The following is a 20,625-nucleotide window of genomic DNA, read 5'->3' as shown; positions in this document are numbered from 1 at the left end:
ACCAAGGAGGCAGCAATCACTTTGACCTGAATCAGATCACTTTGGGACCTCTCATCATGCCTGAGAACCTGGAATAATGGAAAATTCAATATCCTAAGAAACAGCAATGCAACCAGTGTGACAGAGTCCAACCCTAACATGAAATCTGAAGTCTGGAAAGGAGGCTGGGAAAAAAAAGGAAAACAAAACAAAGAATCCTGCTATAAAAGAGCTGTTATGCTGGAAGGAAAGCTCCAGACAAAAACCCAGATGGATGAGAATGGCTTCAAAACATCTACAAGCCAAACCTCAGAGAAAAAAAAAAAAAGCTTGGGCACAGGCACAACTGGAACTCCTAGAAGAGATGAAGCAAGAATAGGAAAAGAAGTTTAAAATCACAAAAAAAGTTAAGAATCCTTGTACTATCTCAATGTCATGACCCTCAAGGGGCCTAGACATCATATTTCAAGAAATCTTTTAAGGGGCAACTAGCTAGCTCAATGGATAGAACCCTGGAGACAGGAGGTCCTGGATTCAAATCTGACCCTAGATATTTCCTAGCTGTGTGACTATGGGCAAATTCCTTAGCCCCTATTGCTTAGCCCTTACCATTTTTCTGCCTTGAAACCAATACACAATATTGGAGGGAGTTGGAGGGAGGGAGGGAGAGAGGGAGGGAGAGAGGGAGGGAGAGAGGGAGGGAGGGAAAGGAAAGAGATAGAGAGAATAAGAATAGAAAGATAGATTTTTGCTAATTAAAAAATAAAATTTTTTAAAGTTGTGTAGAACATTATGCTAAGTTCTAGGAGGCAAACCAAACTAACTTCAAATAGGCTTCTTCCTGCCCTCATGAAATTTATAGTATAGAAAGGGAAATAACACACTTATTCAAATGTTAACTTGGAACAAGGTCTTGGAACAAGGTGGAGTGTCTCAGAAATCTTTCTTTGGCCTAGTTTTGTTCTACATTTTTATTTTTATAAGCCCTTACCTTCCATTTTGGACTCAATGTGTATTGACGCCAAGGCAGAAGAGTGGTAAGGGCTAGGCAATGGGGGCCAAATGACTTGCCCAGGGTCACACAGCTGGGAAGTGTCTGAGGCCAGATTTGAACCTAGGACTTCCCATCTCTAGGCTTGGCTCTCAATTCACTGAGCTACCCAGCCGCCCCCTCTACATTTTTATCAGTGATTTTAATGAGGAAATAAACAGCACAGTCTATCTATCTCCACTGCAATCTCCCCCTCCAATTGTTGAGTTCTTCCTCTAACTCTCCAGCCTTCACTTTAGGAAGGAGTTTCTACAGTTCCAGGCTCAATTACTCCCCATTTCCTCTACCCCTTTTAGGTACCTTCATTTCTTTTAACCCTTTCAAGTCTTTTTTAAGCACTACATTTTTCCAATAGAGGCTTCAATGAGCCCCTTAAATTTGACAAAGGCTTTCTTTCTTTTTGTTTGTTTTTACATTCTCTTTGCCTTGCAAAATGACTGGCACTTAGTAATTCTTTATATAATTTAAACCAATTTTGCAGGTGACAAGTTTTAGATTAAAAAATTATCTTCCAAAAAGCATTCAGGCAAGAATAAAATAATGGACCAAATCTAATTTGGAACTGAACAAGGATAAAGGGTAAGTTCAACTTTTATCAACAGCCCAAATTAAAGATGGGACAACTATATCACAGTTCATCTGAAAAAGATGGGGGAGTGGCCAAAGATTGACAAGAATGAACAACATGACAGGACAAGCAAAAGACCTTTTATAGACTATACACAGTGAGGTGACATCCCTGCTATCTGCCTTTGTCAAACTATGCTGGTAGTACTGTTGTCTAGTCTGAGCATGCTACTTTAAGAAGAAATGGCAAACTGAAACAGATATTGAAGGGCAGTCAGGAAACTTAAAACCAAGTCATTCGGCTGAAAAAAATACAGATGTTTAGTCTGGAGAGAAGAATCCAGTATCCTTGAGTAGATGAGTAGAAGTGGTATTAAATGGGAGATTAGATTTACTCTGTTTAACTTCAGAATGAACAACTAGGAACAATAAGTAGAAGTTGCAAAGAGGCAGATTTTAATTCAAAGAAAAACTTCCCTGTTAATTATAGGTATACAAAAATAGAACAGATTATCTTATCTCAAGCTTAAGTTTCCCATCACTACATAGGTAGGTCAGTGGATTGAGAGCCAGGACTAGAGTCAGGAAGTCCTGGGTTCAAATTTGGCCTCAGACACATCCTAGTTGCGTGACTCTGGACAAGTCACTTAACCCCCACTGCCTAGCTGTGAAGATGGGATCAATTCTCCCCTGCCCATTTTTAGATTTAATGACCAAAATCTTAATACACCCCACTTATCCTTATGTGTGGGGAGGTCTGTGACCCATGTGTGCTATAGTAGGCAGTTCTAAGCAAAGCTATAGTTTCAATTGGTCTACATAAAGTGGAAGGAAGACATAGGAAGTGATGAAAGGAAGGGTCTAAAAGTGGCAAGAACTTCATGTGACCAATTCTTTCACCTTCAAATTTGGCCCTGGAGGAGCTCAGGCTGGGGATCTCAGACTGCTCTTCGATTTTCCCTTAGAACTACCATGTGGACAAGACTGCATAACCAATTGTAAAACTGTAGAAGAGTAGAAAGAGAACTGATTTCACCTGTTATTTATTTTTTCTTTGGCATTGTTCCCACATCATAAGAGGTTAGACAAAATGGCCTCTGAAATCCCAAGGTTCCATGCTGAGCCCTCTTCTTTCTCTATACTTTTTGGTAACATCATTGATTCTAAAACCTCACAGTTTTCTCTATGCAGAAAACTCACACCTACATACAAACCCAACTGAGCCTTTCTCCTGAGCTGCAGACCCACATCACCAACTGCTTTTTGGACATTTCAAAATGGATGTCCCACAAGCATCTCAAAACAGGCTATGTTCAAAATATAACACATTATGCTTCTCCAGAAACCTGCTCCTCTATCTGGCTCAACTATTTCTGTTAATGGCATCATGGGGTTCCAGTCACCAGCTTCACAACTTTAGCCTTATTTATCCTCAATTTCTCATTTCCCCATAGCTCACAAATTTAATCAGATGCCCAACCTTCTGATTTCTATCTCTATTGACTATGTGCCCTTCTCTCCACTCATATAGCCAAACACTCTAGTTCATACTCTTATAGCCTCTTCCCTGGACCACTTACAATGGAATACTAAATATTTTTCCTTGTTCAATTCTCCCCACTTCAGTACATCCTCCCCAGAGCAACCAATCTGACCCTGACACTCCTAGTTATAAACACTAGGGACTCCCTACTGCCTCTTTGTAAAACACTGGCTTTTAAACACCTTCACAACCTGACACCAACTCATTTTCCCTGCCTCATTATACATTTCTTACTCTACTTCCAGTGCTCTCCAGCCCAGCCAAACTGGCCTCCTCTCGGTTCCTCACATTCCATACTCCCATCTCCAGCCTCTATATTTTATGCTGGACATTCCAAATGCCTGGAATGTACTCCCTCCTCATAACCACCTCATGGAATGCCATGCTTCCCTCAAGACCCAGCTCAAGCACCTTCTACTCAAGGCCTTTTCTAATCCCCTAACCTCTCCCCAAATAACCTCCCTATTTTGTATTTATTTTGCATATACAAATATATAAAAATAGAAATAACTATAAATACTTTTCTGTAATTTTACAAATGTTTCTGTAAATTTCTCGAGAGGGGGGATTATTTCATTTCTGGTTTTGTTTTTGCAGAACCAAGCAGTGACTGGCACACAGCATATGTTTAATAAATGCTTGTAGGGGGACATATATATAAAATATGTAATATATATATAATCCTGTGATTCAATTCAGGAATATGAATTCTGGAACTGATTGGGATGATGAACTAAGATCCCTTCCAAATCAAGAAATTATGGATGAAAGAAAAAGTTAATTAGCAAATAGCTGGCCTTCAATACTTCAATCTGTGACTTCATATTCCCCCTCATTGACCCTATCACAAACCACCTGGGCCTTAATGTAGTGTACTCCAAAAGTCCTCACTCTGTAGTCAACCTAGTGGGGTACCTCTGAGCCTCTTTTAACTAGGTGGTTCCTCAGATAACAAAATCCAATTCAATGCCAGGCTATACTCAGAAAAAGACAGGGCTTGCTGGGGTCACCTCCATGTCTTGAGGAGGCAATAATATAGCTGTTTAGAGGAAGAACCAAAAGTCCTCTTAGGAAAAGTCAGAGTGCAAAGTGCAGTGTAGCCTATGGATAGGGGTAGAGATCAAAAAGGATTTCAGGAGAGAGTAGCAAAAAATATCATGCTCACAATCCTGTGAGGTGGATAATAATAAGAGTATTAACATGTCTATATTATTAATAAGGAAATTAAGTCTCAGAGAGGGTTTAAGTAACCATTTTAGGAAGTCTTGGATTAAAATTCCAAGTCCAATGAACTTCCAACTAAATCATACAAGAGAAATAAGAGAAAACATCTATCATCAGTCATTCATCAGAAATTCACTAAGGTCCTGCTATGTGCAAGACACTGCAAATACAAAATTAAAACAAAAAATCCCAGCCCTCAAAGAACTTGTAGCTTATTAGGGAGATACATGCACAGAAATAATTACAGTAACAATAATAGCTAATATGTAAAATGTGAAGGGGCAAAGAAGAGACTCATTGTGTTCTAGGAAATTGTAACACTTAGTGTTGCTGTGTTTGAGATCATAAATTTAGAGTTGGAAGTAACCTTAGAGATCACTAATCTAATTTCTTCATTTTATAGTCGAAAAAACTAAATACATAGAAGCATGAAATAATAGTTTATTCACAGACTGTAAATCTATCTGGGGAGACAGAGGAAATATATAAAAAAGACATATGACATGCATTATAATTGTACAAAACAAGGAAAGAGCAAATAAAGCTATACTAGCTAGAGGGCAATAGGAGATTAAGTGGGAAAAACAGATTGGAATCATATTGTAGAGGCTGAAGTTTATGGATTTTATCTGGTAAACCAAGAAAGACCAGATTCCCATCATTGCTTAGGTTATGTTTAAATAACTTGTAATTTCCCCTTAGGCTGGGTCAATAGGGCCTCTAAAGGGGTAAAAAGAACTGGAGTTTCTTTCAAATTTTGAAGACCGGAAGCCCACTAAAAAGAAGGGCACATACTAAATGGTCTCCATCTGTTCTGTCTGCCTTTCTACCTACTAGAATGCTGTCTCACTAAGATGGAACTTGAATATCCTTTCATTTCATTCTCACCACAAACCAGCCAATGAAGTGTCAATTCTTCCTGCTAAGCACTGTTCTTCAGATCAAGACAAAAATGAAACAACCCTTATCATTTAGTAATTTACAATCCACATTTTCCTTCTTTCCTCAACTGTTTCACCATCTCTCTTTTCCTTTTCTCATTCAACCCATTCAATTGAACACATGTGGCACTGACAAAAAATTACTATTTATTGTACTTACATAAAAAAGATTTCTTTAAAAAAAAGATTTCCTTAAAGTCAGATTAAACATATTATATATGTGTGTTTGCATACATATACATTTTTTTTAAGCCTACCTAAGTCAAGTTGCTTTTCTTTGGACAGGTGACCAAAAAAAAAAAAAGAACAATCTCCACTCCTTCATAGGTAATGGAGTGTCAAAAAAGACTTCAGAAGATTTACATATAGAATGAACAGGAGAGAAACTACTAACAGAGTCATAAAATGAAAATAGTTTGGACTACAAAGTAGTGGCAATAAGAATGGAAAGAGACTAGACGAGACATTTCCAAACAATCAATAAGACTTAATAATTAACTGGATGTATAATAGAGGTATTAAGATTAAAATTCTCTGAGGCTGAATGTTAATTTATACGTATTTATTAAATAATAAAAATTGGCTGGAGAAGGAAAAGGCCTCAAGCCATGTGTGGCTAGCTATTCCCTTACTAAGCCTCCTCCAAGAGCCAGGATGAGGTAAAAGAGGAACAGGAGTCGAAGATCACTCCAAAGTTTTCAGGTAACTGGTCTCCTTGAGAGTAAAGCAGAAGGCAGGTTAAGGAAGTTGGTTTTGGAGAAACAACTGTTCAATTCTGCCTGAGACATCAGAGGCAACCAAGCTCTTAATCCTATCTTGCTAATCACTAATATGACTTTTAGAAATTATTAAAATAATATGAATCAACGTTTACCTTAGTGCTTTAACACAAAATCTCTGGGAAGCTGGGGTGATACTTGGTCCCATTTCACAGATGAGCACACCCAGGCCTGGAGAGATGAAGTGACTAGCCAAGAGTCACACAGTAAGTGACAGAGACATTATCAAAACCAAACTGCCTGGTGGCTACCACAGAGGAAAGCCTGAGGGGGTAGGGAGGATGTGGAATTAGGATTAGATTCAGACTGCTCACTCCCCTCTCTGGCCTCAGTTTCCTCATCTGTAAAAACAAGGGCTGCACTAGATAACCTTTCCAGCTGTCAATCTATCAAATATTCATTTCTCAGTATCTCCCCCTCCCCATCATGAAAGATTGCAGTATCTTTCAAAGCCTAAACTAGCATCACCTAGCACAGCACCTAGTAGTCCAAAAACCACTCCTTAAATGAATGTGGTAGGCCCCTACACTAATGTCCCCCAAACAAACAAGAAATAATTCCTTCTGCATAAGGAGAGGGAAGGAGTATATTCCAAAAACACTGGGGATACAAGTAAAGGGAAAACAATTCCTGCCTTCAAGAAGCTCACATGCAATTAAGAAAGACAAGAAAATCAATTCTAGACAAGATAAAAACAGACAAGACCTCCTGGTAAGTAACTAGAGAACAACAAAAAAAAAGAGGAAAGGTTTTGGGGCAGCACATGGTCCCTGGAAAGACTGCCTGCTGAAGGCTGCACATAATAGGTACAGACAAAATGCCTGCTTGACCGATAAAGATGAAGAAAGGGAACTTGGAATGATTTCCGTAAACTTTCCGTTGTCCCTCATTCACCTTCCTTTCGGGCGCTTAGCACGGAACTAGGCATCTTAACAGAAAGCCCTCCGTGAATGCTCGCGGAATAGACTATTACTTAATATCCTCAGGAATGAGGACAGCAGTTTCCCCATGTCTGTGGCTGAGGGGCCAACCGAGGCATTCCTCCTAGACTGGGCTTCCTAAAGTAACCTCCCCTCCCCAAAAGAAGAGTCAGGCCTCTGGCTTCTGCAATCTCGGAAGCCGTAACAAGATACTGAGCTCAGGGAAACACTTTTCCAAGGGCCGGTGGAAAACTTGCCAACCCCTGCGGGAAGGGTAGTGGTCTCGGAACCCAGCAGTGGGGGGTTGGGTGTCCCAGGTTCACGAAGGGCGGGAGTCTGAACCCCGGGAAAAGGATGTAGGGGGCATCTCAGCAGCAGGGGGTCCCGAAGGCCCCAGAGCCCGGAATCCCAAGCGTCCCAGAGACGGGGATGGGGGTGCCTCAGCAGCTGGGGTCCCGGGAGCATTGAGAGCTCCACCGGCGAGGATGAGGGTCCCAGAAGTCGCAACTGCGGGAGCTCCAGCAGCAGGGATTGAGGGGTGTCCCAGAGCAGGGAGTCCAGAGGGCTCCAACAGAGGCGAAGGTATTCAGCTCTCGGGCCCGGCGAGGCGGAACCCCAGCCGCCGAGCTGAGTCCGGGGAGGGCTGGGAAGGCGCGGCCAAGGACACAGGGACGCGGAGGGCCCCAAACCCCTGGCCCCAGGAGCAAGTACGAGCCAGTTCTCGGGCTCGGAGGCCGGGACTAAAGCCGGCCGGTCCCAGACGAAACCGCTTCCCCTTCTCCTTCCCCCCCGGGCTGAGGCGGCGGCGGCCTGTCCCGGGCGCGACCCTGGGGTCCCAGAGGCCTCCTGCCCCTTGTACCTGCGGTTCCGGCCTTGCCCTTCTTCTTCTTGCGGCGCTTCTTCTTGGCCGTTTCCTCAGCCGTGGCGGCCGCGCCGTCGTCCTTGTCGTCCGGCTCCAGCTCGCCGTTCAGGTGCCTCTCTGCGGCCGCCGCCTGCGCCGCCTCCACGCCCGCCATGTTGCTAAAGAGAGAACGAGAGGGCAGGCTAGAAAGGCCCGCTCCCCGCAGCAGCCCCCGGCACCCCGCCGAGCCGCTCTCGCTAAAGCGAGCGAGTGAGCGAGAGGCATGCCGGGACGGCTGGAGGACCTGGCCGCCGGAGGGGCGGGGCCGACGGGGACCTGCGGGCCTCGTGGCGGGCGGGGGAGGGGGAGCCTCCGAGCCAGGGGGAGCCTCCGAGCCAGGGGCGGGGCCTAAGGGCGCGTGACGTCACCCGCCCCGGCCGCGCCCCAGGACTGCCGCGCGGCGGGGCGTCCTTTCCGTCCCAGGCAGGAAAAGAAAAGTTTGCTTCTTGCTTGCTTCCGCACAACCCACGTGCGCCCGGGAGAAGGAAAAGCCTCCCACCCACGTGCACATTCACACAGGCTCCTCTTGGGCAAACCGCTTCTACCTTCACGCGCAAAAGTGTCCCTGGGCAGTGGCGTGTTTGGTGATGGGATCGGGAGGCTAGGAAGAAACTACTGACATGCTTGTTTTAAATTTTTAATTAGGTTGAAAAAGTGCCCATGCCAAGAGCACTTTGAATTTCACATTTATTTTACGAAAATACATTGATAGTTTGGTGGGGTTTTTTTCGGTTTAACTAGATTATGCTACTCTCCTGGAGAAGTGTGCATTTCGGGAATTGATTTTGCTAGGATTGATGGGGAGGAGGAAAAGGAAATAGATTTTGCGGTATTGAAAAGCCAAATTTCACTTCAAAAGAAAAAAGAGGAAAAAGTTTGCGTACTGTGCAAACGATTCACTTTTTTAAAGAAAAGTGTCCCCAGTCGCACTTCTGATTAGGTAAATCGAGTACCCGGACTGACTTGGCTCCCCACGCAGCAAGTCTTGGGTATTCGCATTCACTAATTCAGTCCTGCAAGGTGTCAGTCATAAATCAGGCTGGACAGCTTTTCTGCTTGCAAAGACTTTGGAGACCGCAGCACTCAAAATCGGCCTGATTGGTTTTGTTACTCCGTTCGGGCAACTGCCTAGCTTTAAAAAAAAAAAATGAATATTAAGTAGGAACCTTTAGAATAGTGAAGTCTAATCAAAAAGCCCTTGTGGATTGTTTACTATGTGCCAGGCATAATGCTAAACCACCGTCCCCGCCTCCAAGGAGCCTACATTTATAAAGGAGTTAGGAATCTCAAGTCCTCTGCAGTCCGGAGGGGAAATGAGAGGAGACGGACCCAGGCGTCCTGAAAGTGGAAGGTGCAAGAGAGATAGCAGTCAAAACGGCGGAGAGTACGTCTGGGTGAGAATTCGAGGGCTGGAAGGAACCCACACTGAGAAGAGTTTTCTCTGGCAAGATAGAGAAAGTCTCATCCATCTCGAGTGTTGCCTGCAGTAGAAACACAGAACTCCCAGTGCAGATCGATGCCTTCTCTACAATCTAAGTTTAGTCTTTCTAAATTGCTCAGAGGTTAAGTGATTTGCTGGGGTACACTGAGCCATGTGTGACCCTGGACAAGATATATCTGTCTGCCTCTGGTTCCTCAACTGTTAATTGGGGATGATAGCACCTACTTCCCAGGGTTGTTGTGGAGACAGAATAATGGTTATTATTATTAATATATTAATTATAATAATTGTAAAGAGATTAGCACAGTACCTGGCACATAAGTAGAAGTATTAACAACTGTTTATTTCTTTTCCTTCCCAAAATGCTATCAATTACACTTATACTAGCCACCTGGCAGGATTGTTAGGAAGAAACTTTAGTCTGTGGTAATGAGTTACTATTACAAATACATATAACTGCTATAGTGACTTAATCTGAACTCATAAAGATTCAGTTCAGCAAGCATGTTGCCTCACTCTCTTAAACTTATAAAGAGTGTAATTGTAATTCAATTGAACATTTTAAAATCACCTACTTTTGCAAGGGATTGTGTGAGGGTAGGAATACAAAGACAAAAATGAAAAAACAACTCCTGCCCTAGTCACTTAACCCTGTTTACCTCAATTTCCTCATCTGTCAAATGAGGGGTGTATGGGGTGTTCAGGGAGGGGTAGTATCTCTGGTATGAAGGGCTTGTCATGCCCTTCTAGGGCAGCTCTCCAGCCTCTGACCCTCACCTGACACCCAGCTCTCACTTGTGGCTCCTAGTAGCTGCCAGCATGGGGCAGCGGCCACACCCCAGGCAACGGCTTCAGGCCAGCTAAACCTTTTGAGTGTAGCCATCGGGTTGTCGTAGACCCCTGGTGAACTAAGGCTTTGCTCACCCAGCATGTGAAGACTGCTTCAGAGATGGAAGAAACCAATAAGAAGGTTCAACGGCTGAGATGGCGACGCAGCAAGGCACTGTGGAGTGCTCAGGGCATGTTGGAGCACAAAAGACAACACGGCCATCCAATGCAGCTGAGGAAGTATCCAGATGTAACAACTTTTCATGCCACTGGACCCAGGCTTCCAAAGCCGAGTGAGTGGGACTGTCTCTGTGCATCGACTTTTCCACTTAAATCTTCATGCACAAGTGTCTTTGTGCACAAAAATGCACAAAGACAATAGTCATCCTCGGTTACCGAGAGACAACTACTACTACTACAAATGAGCTAGAGAGGGAAATAGCAGACCACTGTAATATCTTTACCAAGAAAACCCAAATGGGGTTAGAAAAAGTCAGACATGACTGAAATGACTCAACAAGCCTGGAGAGAGTTTATGTTATTCTGGGGATAGCCATGACAGCCATATAAATGGCTGGTTCTCAGTCCTCCATCTTTCTCCACACTGCTCCATTTGACACAGTTATTCCACTAAAAGTCCCTAGCATTTATAGGTTGCCAAAGAGCTTTACAAATATTACCTCTTTTGATCCTGACAACAACCCTGGGAGGTAGGGGCTATTATTATCCTCATTTAGCAGTTGGGGCCAATAGGTGAAGTGACTTGCCTAGTGTTACATAGTTAAGAAGGGTCTGAAGACAAATTTGAACTCTAGTCTTCCTGACCCTGAGGGAAATGCTCTTATCTATTATACCACCAATGAGCTCCCTCAGTCCCATTTACACCATTGATCATGGTCACAAACTTAGGGAGGCTATGTAGCAATAGCATGGAATGCTATTGCTGAAGGTCCTTTTCTCTCCTTTCTAGAGTATTCATAATTTCTTAGTCACAGTGTATCTTTTCTGCTGAATTCCTTGTAGTCTTAAGGCTGCATCTTGTCAAGGTTTATCCTTGGGTCCCAAAGGAGATGTTGCCATTAATTGTAGCTGGTGAAAGGATGCTGATGAAAAAGCCCCCATCCTCTTCCTCTCTTTGCCTTCCCCAAGCAATTCTCTCTCAGGAGCTCAGCTAGGATGTCTCTTCCCTCTCCACTGCTATACACTAAAATCCTGATGCCCACCCGATTGTTAGTTTTATATAAGCCCCACAGGAAGAAACCAGATCTTCCAACCAATGGCTATAGATTTTCCACCACACCTGCTGATACATGTCTGATTGACTGATTTATAATGGAGAGGGCTAGACCTCATTCTCATCTGGTTCAGACCTTTGACCGACTGAGTCAATCCAGATGTAGTCTCTTTTGGCAAAAGTGTCAGGGCTCAACCTTTCTGTTAATTGCTCTAAGGTGGGGTGGGGGTGATTGATTGACTCCACCCAGCATCACTTATCTGTTAAATAATGGATTGGCAATGTCAGCCAGATAGCTAGGACAAGAGAGTCTTCCAGTCCCTTCCAAGCCCCAGGATCTCTTCACAAAAGAGAAAAGTAGCAATGATGGAAGAGTCATAAGAAGCAGCTGCCGCCATAACACCACTGTCATCGTTCTTAGAGAGCATCTTAGAGAGGACAAGAAAAGTGTTTCCACTACTTCAGACATATTGTTACATTAGCTACCATTATCTTCTCCAAAGAGGCCTATTTATTTACCATTAGGGCAGCAAAGCAAGACAAGCAATTTCAAAATTGTTTTATCTTGCATATTAGAGTGTTATCAATATAAAAGACGTGGAACCAAACATAATTATACTGTTCCCCTGACAGAAGGGTGTTTCCTTTAATTTTTTCTTTAAGGAGGGATGCCTATCTGAAGGGCTTGCAAAAGGGCTGAGGAACCATAGAGATAATGAAACTTAATGGGGAAAGCCCTCAGAAACAAAATAGATATTCCCCAAGGTAAAAAGGCTGCTGGGGGGTACAATAGAGAGAGCTCTGAGTTCAACTCCCACCCCAGACATTTACTAGCTCTTTGACCTTGAGCAAATCACTTAACCTCCAATCTGCCTCAGTTTTCTCAAATTCAAGATGGAGATAATAAAAGCACCTACTTGAGGCATCTAGTTGGCACAGTAGAGTAAGTGCCAGGATTGGAGTCTAGAGGTCCTGAGTTCAAATATGACCTCAAATAAATACTTTCTATGTGTGTGACCTTAGGTAAGTCACTTAACTTTGTGTGCCTAGCCCTTCTCTTCTGCCTTGAAACAGATATTTAGTATTGATACTAAGACAGAAAAGGTAAGGAAGTTTTTTAATAAGTACCTACCTCCCAGGGTTGTTGTGAAAATCAAATGAGGGGTAGATTATTATCATTATCTAATAATATCTCATCTTAATTTAATCCCTTTAAAATTTTTCTTTCACATGTGTTTTATATAGTCCATAATTATTAGCAAAAATAAAACATATATTTAATTTATAAATAAGTAAATAAATTGGGGGTTGTTGTTGTTCAGTTGTGTCAGACTCTTAATGACCCAATGCACATAGTAGGTACTGTACAGGTGGTTCCCCACTTACTCTTCTCTCTGTCCTACCTCTTCAACCCAATCCTCTAAAGTCCCTCAGGCTAACAATGTAGGAGTGATTCTAGAGTCCTCATTCTCTCTCAACCCCTTCCCCTAACCCCTCATAGCCAATATGTTGCTAGGGACTGTTGATTTCACTTTGTAACATTTCTCAAAAACAAGTGCCCTTCTCTCTAATGTAGCCAGTGTTCTTGTGCAAACCCTTAACATCTCATGCCTAGACTATTGCAATAGCCGCTGGTGGGTCTTTCATTTGTTTGCTATTGTGTCACCCATTAAATTATAAACTCTCTGAGGGCAGGGGCAGTCTTTTGGCTCTTTTTTTTTTAATCCTCAGAGTTTAGTACAATGCCTAGCACAAAGTAGGTACTTAATAAATGTTTGTTGATTTATATAATAGATGATGCTACATAATAGGCACTATGTGTTTATTATTCTTATTACTTATTAGAAAGGATGAGAGGCTTCCTGACTTCAGGCTAGGTTCTCTAACCACTGTGCCATCTAGCTGCCTAATTGCATATAAAGAAGCCAGCAAAACAATCCAGAGCATAGATTGCATTTCTATCTTTGTCCCTAGCCATTCATCTATATAAAATTCCCAAAGGAATATGGGAGATGAAAATGACAGAATTGAAACCAATCACTCTAAGGCAACATGGAGTTGCTTAAGGGGGAAAGGAGTTTTTGAGTCAGGAAGAATTTGTCAAATATGACAGGCAAGACTCTTCTTTTCCCTTGCCTGGAGGGGACAAACCACCACAAGAATAGAAGCTCTGAGAGAATCAAAGGGAAGAAGCTTCTACCCTTCCTAAACCAAGAGTTATTAGTGAAACTGAAAGAGTTCTATAACACTCTGTGGCTGAAGAGAGCTATGATACTGCCAGGAACAGAGCAATTCCAGAAGACCAGGGGTAAAACTCATCTAGCAGGGATGTCCTGACCTGATGGGTCCAATCCAAGAGGAGCAGAGTCTGGTAAGGAGCCAGCACAGCCACTAAAAAACAACTGGACCTAGCAGAACAATGTACAGTGCTTGCGGTTGAGATTCCATCCCTTAGGAAGAGCAGGCCTATCTGGGCCACCAGTCCCTCAGAGATACTGTCAGAAACTACTGACAATGAGGACCCTCCAGAAAGATCTACAGTTCTGGAATTTTGAATCAACTTATCCATATGTGTATAGTGCAGCCAGGTGGCACATTGGATAAGAGTGCTTTCTGGACCGGTGGTCAGAGAGACTCTTTCTGAATTCAGATCCAGCCCTCACACATTAGCTGTGTGACATTGGGCAAATCACTTAACCCTATCTGCCTCGGTTTCTTCATCTGTATAATGTGCTGGAGAAGGAAATGGCAAATCATTCCAGTATCTCTGCCAAGAAAATTCTGAAGAAGGCAATGAAGAGTGAGGCATGACTGGAACAACTAAACAACCACAGCCCATGTGTATTCCCTACTTATAGGCATCACTACCACAGTATTTAAATTTATGGCTATTCTTCTCCCATCCTGGGTGTGTTTGTGGGAAACTGTGTCCTTGGTGTTTGGGGAAATGCTTTATAACTATTTTTCCTGCTATGGCAGTTGAGTAAATACATGTATTTGCTCAAAAACCACCTGGATATACTGGCTGACTGTCAAGGGGAAGCCCACAGTGGAGGTTTGTAAGCTAGTGTTTAGGACAGCCAGCACAGGGTCAACCCCAGAACAGAATCCTCTGGGGACCAACCTACCATTTGCAGTTTGAATGGCGTCAGATAGCTTAGAGGAGACTATGACATTTGTTTGCTTTTGTAGGATAAAAAAGCAAGAAAGTATATTAAAACAAAGCAGTTACTAGTATGAATTGGGAAAGCCGTAACTAAAGAGAGCAGGGGTTACAGAAACCGGAAAAGGATTCTTGCCTGATAAATGCCAGAGAATGGGGCAACTAGGCAATTGGACCACTTTGAAAAGTCCATAAAAAGGGGGACCAGCGATACTCCTTTAATCTAACAAAAGAAGGAAAGAATCTTCAGGGAAAAGATAGATCATCCGGCTATATTCCATTTCCCCCTTTCAACTCTTAGCTTTTACGTGTGTAGAAATAGGGAGAGAAAAAAGCTTGTTGGGAGGTAAAGGGAAAAGCTGTAGGAATTGTAACATCACTGCTTGGATATAGGAAGAGCATAAATAATGACCCTTCCTTTCCTTACTGATAGTTTGTTAAGTATCTTAATGAAATTATCTAGACCAGAGATGCCAAACACTAGTGAGCTCCCATAACTCTGTGTGGCTAAAGTTGATTGAAATTTAAAAACAATAAGACATTGGGGCAGCTAGGAGCACCAGATCTGGAGTTGAGAAGACATGGGTTCAAATCTGGCCTCACATACTTCCTATCTATGTGACTGAGCAAGTGGATTAACCCCATTTGCCTCAATTTCCTCATCTGGAGAAAAAAAAAGTCAAACCACTCCAATATCTTTGTCAAGAAAACCCCAAACAGGGACATGAAGAGTCAACCACAACAGAAGCCACTGAACGACAACAACCCCTAATCTATTTACTTTTTGATAAGTCATAGGTATGAGCAATGTGCACCAATAATTATATACTGTATAAAACACATAAGAAAAGACTTAGAGAGACATGAAATAACAGTATATTCTATAGTGAATAGGGAGTTAATTGGGGGTGGGGGGGTGGGGCAGGAAGTGGCATGGACTCCAGGAAGATCACTTTTTCAGTTAAGTGGATGATGGATTGAGTGGGGAGAGGCTTGAAGCAGAACCGCCCATTACAATATTCCAGTTGTTACATTAGTCCTGGGGAGATAAGATGACAACCTGAGCTTGGGTGGTGCCTGGATAAATTGAAAAAAAAAGAGAGACATTTTTGAGAGACGAGCAAAAAAGCAGCAACAGGGGCAGCTAGGTGGCACCATGGATAGAAAGTCAGGCCTGGAGTCGGGAGGACCTGAGTTCAAATGTGGCTTTAGATACTTCCTAGCTGTGTGGTCCTGGGCAAGTCACTTTACCCTATTTATCTAGCCTTTACCCTTCCCTCTTAGTGCTGTGACTAGGACAGAAAGTAAGGGTTTAGAAAAAGAAAAAAGAGGGGGCAGCTGGGTGGCTCAGTGGATTGAGAGCCAGACCTAGAGACGGGAGGTCCTAGGTTCAAACGTGGCCTCAGGCACTTCCCAGCTGTGTGACCCTGGGCAAGTCACTTAACTCCCATTGCCAAGCCCTTACCACTCTTCTGCGTGGAGCCAATACACAGTATTGACTCCAAGACGGAAGGTAAGGGTTTAAAAAAAAAAGGAAAAAAGTGACAAGATCTGGTAATCATTTGGATCTGTGGTGCGAATGAGAGAAAGGAGCTGAAGGTCGATTGTGAGCCCAGATCACTGCTAAGATGGTGCCTCCTTTGTCAGGAATTGTGAGAGGCAGAAGGGGGTGGGTTTGGAGAGAAAGATAATGTAAGGAGAACCTTCCATGCAAGTCACAACCTGTCCTCCATTCTTGTTCATTCTATGTGACTCATTTTGTCCCACCCAAAATGAAAACTGGGGAGGCGGGGCTCTTCCTCATGGGAAACTCTTCTGGGAACAGAGAGCCTGCCCTCCTGGGGCACCGAATAGAGCTCTGAGGTTGACCTGAGAGGTAGAGCAATAGGGATGCTTGGGAAAGGAGAATGGCCCCAATGATACTGTGCTGGGTGTTGGAGTACTGCTGCTACTGCTGCTGCTGCTGCTGCTGCTGCTGCTGGTGTTGATAATGATGATGTTTAATTGTTTCAGTTGTATTCAACTCTTTGTGGCCCCCAACATACACTCCTATGGCCTGTTCCCACTCTCCCCTTTTCTAAGTTCAGTACCTTGAGAGTGACAGCTAGGTAGAATAGTGGACAGAATGTTTTAACTGGAATCGGGAAGACTCATCTTCCTGAGTTCAAATCTGGCCTCAGACACTTCCTAGCTGTGTGACCCTGGGCAAGTCACTTAACCCTGTTTGCCTCAACTTCCTTATATGTAATATGAGCTGCAGAAGGAAATGGCAAACCATGCCAGTATCCTTGCCAAGAAAACCCCAAATGGGGTCATGAAGTCACACACTACTGAACAACAAAAAGAAATTTCTTCCTTTATTAAGTGGATTCTTTTCCTAAACCTTCAGGGCATCTAGAAAGAGGTTATTACTTTTAGATGGGTCAAGCAAAGGCCTCTTGTCTTTGTCTTGTGCCTACTCTAATTATGTCAAGCGAGGCTGGCAGCTAGGACAGAATGTTATACGTGGAGTCAGGAAGACTCATCTTTCTGAGTTCTAATCCAGCCTCAGCCACTTCCTAGCTACTGTGACCCTGGGCAAGTCACTCAATCCTGTTTGCTTCACTTTCTTCATCTGTAAAATGAGCTGGAGAAGAAAATGGCCAACCACTCCAGTGGCTCTGCCATCTAATATAAGAAAGAATCTTCTTCATGGCATTCCTGACAGATAACCATCTAGCCTCTGTTTAAACATCCCCAGTGATAGTGAGCTCACTCTTCCAGTCAATTTGATCAAGTGCCTATTATGTATCCCTGGTAGGTGCTGGAGAGTCACAGACAAAAAATGAAATGGTGCCTGCTTTCAAGGAGTTGACATTCTGCTGAAGGGCTATAATGTCCACTTTACATGGGGCCATTGCTCCTTAGTTGTTTTAGTTCTCTCTGATGCTTCATGATCCCATTTGGAGTTTTCTTGGCAAAAACCAGGGAGCAGTTTGCCATTTCCTTCCCCAACTTATTTTCTAGATGAGGAAACTGAGGCAACCAAGGTAAAGTGACTTGCCCAGGATCACACAGTAAGAAAGTTGTGGAGTCCAGATTTGAACATACAAAGATTAGTCCTTCTGACTCCATGCCTGGCTCTCTATCCGATGCACCACTAGCTGGGACTAGTCCATTTCCTTTGGAGATAGTGTTCATTGTTATAAAAGTGCATGTGCTGGCTGTTTAGGTTTTAGTACATCACAGAATTGTCCTTCATAACAAAGAATAAAAAAAGAGAAGAAAAAAAAAACAGAAAAACTAACCAAGTCTAACCATGGTAGCAGTGTCCCATACCCATAGTCCCTCACTCCTGTAAAGAAGAAAGGGACATATATTTTCTTCTTCTTTCTTTTTGAGTCAAACTTGAGTATTATAAAGACATTTTAAACCTTTGCCTTCTGTATTGGAATCTATAATAAATATTGGCTCCAAGGCAAAAGCAATTAGGGTTAAGTGACTTGCCCAGGGTCACACAATTAGGAAGCATTTGAGGCATTATAATTTTATATCATTCAGCTTTGAGTTTCATGTGTTGAGTCTTTTCCATTTACATTCTAGTACTGACTGTGTATATTCTGTTTCTCCCTAAAATGAGCTCAGCTCTTGCCTTTTCCCTAACGTCTTCCAGTGCAAAGTTATCCTGGCTTTGCTCTCTGGAGAGTCTAATTCCCCTTCCTTCTAGTAGCTCCAGGCTCCCTCCAAGTCTGCTCTAACAGTTTTAAAGCTGGAGATGACCAGCAGCCATAGCTTCAAATCTTCCTGCAGTAGTAGGGAGAAGCTGATTTTGAGCAAGAGTGAGTTTAGGTCGAAGGAAATCATTTAAGAATGTAAAGGCTGGGCCTGTCCTGCAACTCCTGAGTCTTAAAAAGTTGTCATATGCTAAAATGACCTCATCTGAGAGCTGGGCTGGGACCTGGGCTAGCAGAACCAATGCAAACAGGGCAAAGAGGCCCAAAACAACTCCTTTCCTTTGGAAGCAACTGAGCCAGGGTTCAGCCAGAGAATACTGCAGAACTCTTTAATTTGAAGGCTTAGCCTATCAATCAGTCAACCAGAATTTATCAACAACTAGCTGGAGGGCCAGTTAGGTAGCACAGTGAATTGAGACGTAGGGCTGGAGACAGGAGGTCCTGGGTTCAAATGTGACCTCAGACACTTCCTAGCTGTGTGACCCTGGGCAAGTCACTTAACTCTTATTGCCTAGCCCTTACCACTCTTCTGCCTTGGAAAGGATAGGAAGTATTGATTCTAGGACAGAAGGTGAGGGTTTTTTGTTTTTTTTTAAAGAAGTGAATGGAGATACCTTGTAAATTCGAATACACATAATGTTTTCCTTAGCTAATGAATTTACAGAGTACTTTTTGGCAAGTTATTTTTGTCCAAGGATATTTTTTTCTTTATTCTTCCCCACCCCACCCCTTCTCTCTTTGAGGAATAGGGCAGAGGGGAACCACATGTATGATTTCATTGTTACCTCTACCAATATACATATAGATACCTGCTTTGCAACTATACTCATAGAAAGTTGCCAAGCCTGGACATGGGAGGTCATGGGTTCAAATGTGACCTCAGACATATTCTAGCAATAGACCCTGAGCAAGTCACTTAACCCAGAATGCCTAGTCCTTACTACCCTTCTGCCTTGGAACTCATATTTGGTATCAATTCTAAGACAGAGGGTAAGGGTTTTTTAAAAGAAGAAAAGAAAAAGGAAGAAATTTGCCTTGGTAGGATGAGATATTAAAACTTGCCCAAACACTAATGCATTATTAGTGGAGCTATGAACTGATCAGATCATTCTGGAAAACAATTTGGGACTTTGCCTAAAAAACTATAAAACTGTGCAAACCCTCAGATCCAGCAATATACTACAAGGTCTATATTCCAAAGAGATTTTTAAAAAGAAAAAAAGGCGGGGGGGGGAGATCTATTTATACAAAAATATCTATAGCAGCTCTTTTTTGGGGTGGCAAAGAATTAGAAATTGAGGAGATGCCCATCAACTGAAGGAATGACTGAACAAGTTGTGGTATAAGATCATGATTAAATAAGAAATGACAAGCAATATGATTTCAGAAAAAGCTGGAAAGAACTACATGAACTGATACAAAGTGAAGTGAACAGAACTAGGAGAACATTGTACATAGTAGCAGCAATATTGTACAATGATCAACTGAATGACTTAGCTATTTTCAAAAATACAGTCATCTAAGACAATTCCAAAGGACTCATGGTAAAGAATGGCATCCACCTCTAGAGAAAGAACTGAGAGTCTGAGTGCAGATTGAAGCATACCATTTTTCACTTTAGTTTTTGTGTTTTTCCTTAATGACTCTTCTTCTAGGAAACTATAAGTAAATTAGGTGAACACAGAATAGTATACTTGTCAGATCTTTGAGAAGGGAAAGATTTTAAGACCAAGTAAGAGTTAGAAAAAATTACAAAATGTAAAATAAATAATTTTGATTACATTAAATTTAAAAGATTTTGTACAAGCAAAACCAATGCAACCAAAATAAGAAGGGAAGCAACAAATTGGAGGGGAAAATCTTTATAACAAAAACTTCTAACAATGTTCTAATTACTCAAATTTACAAAGAACTAAATCAATTGTACAAAAAAAAAATCAAGCCATTCCCCAATTAACAAATGCGCAAGGAACATGAATAGACAATTTTCAGATAAAGAAATAAAAACTATTAGTAAACACATGAAAAAGTGTTCTACATCTCTTATAATCAGAGAAATGCAAATCAAAACAACTCTGAGATACCACCTCACACCCAGCAGATTGGCTAACATGACAGCAAAGGAAAGTAATGAATGTTGGAGAGGAGGTGGCAAAATTGGGACATTAATGCATTTCCGGTGGAGTTGTGAATTGATCCAGCCATTCTGGAGAGCAATTTGGAACTATGCCCAAAGGGTTCTAAAAGTCTGCCTGCCCTTTGATCCAGCCATAGGATTGCTGGGTTTATAACCCAAAGAGATAATAAGGAAAAAGACTTGTACAAGAATATTCATAGCTGT

General features: G+C 42.4%; 1 protein-coding gene across 1 annotated transcript in view; it reads right to left on the bottom strand.

Moving 5' to 3' along the window:
- Window positions 1-8,243, bottom strand: part of METAP2 (methionyl aminopeptidase 2) — a 63,696-nt gene extending 55,453 nt beyond the window's left edge. The window contains exon 1 of the mRNA XM_056798660.1: window positions 7,864-8,243. Coding sequence (XP_056654638.1) covers window positions 7,864-8,020 — 157 coding nt within the window. The 5' untranslated portion in view covers window positions 8,021-8,243. The remainder of the gene's footprint in view (window positions 1-7,863) is intronic.
- Between the last annotated feature and the right edge of the window lie 12,382 nt (window positions 8,244-20,625).

Source organism: Monodelphis domestica, chromosome 5 (genome assembly GCF_027887165.1).
Source record: "Monodelphis domestica isolate mMonDom1 chromosome 5, mMonDom1.pri, whole genome shotgun sequence".
Lineage (NCBI taxonomy): Eukaryota > Metazoa > Chordata > Mammalia > Didelphimorphia > Didelphidae > Monodelphis > Monodelphis domestica.
Note: the sequence above shows the minus strand (reverse complement) of the source record. Positions and strands in the feature narration are given on the sequence as shown.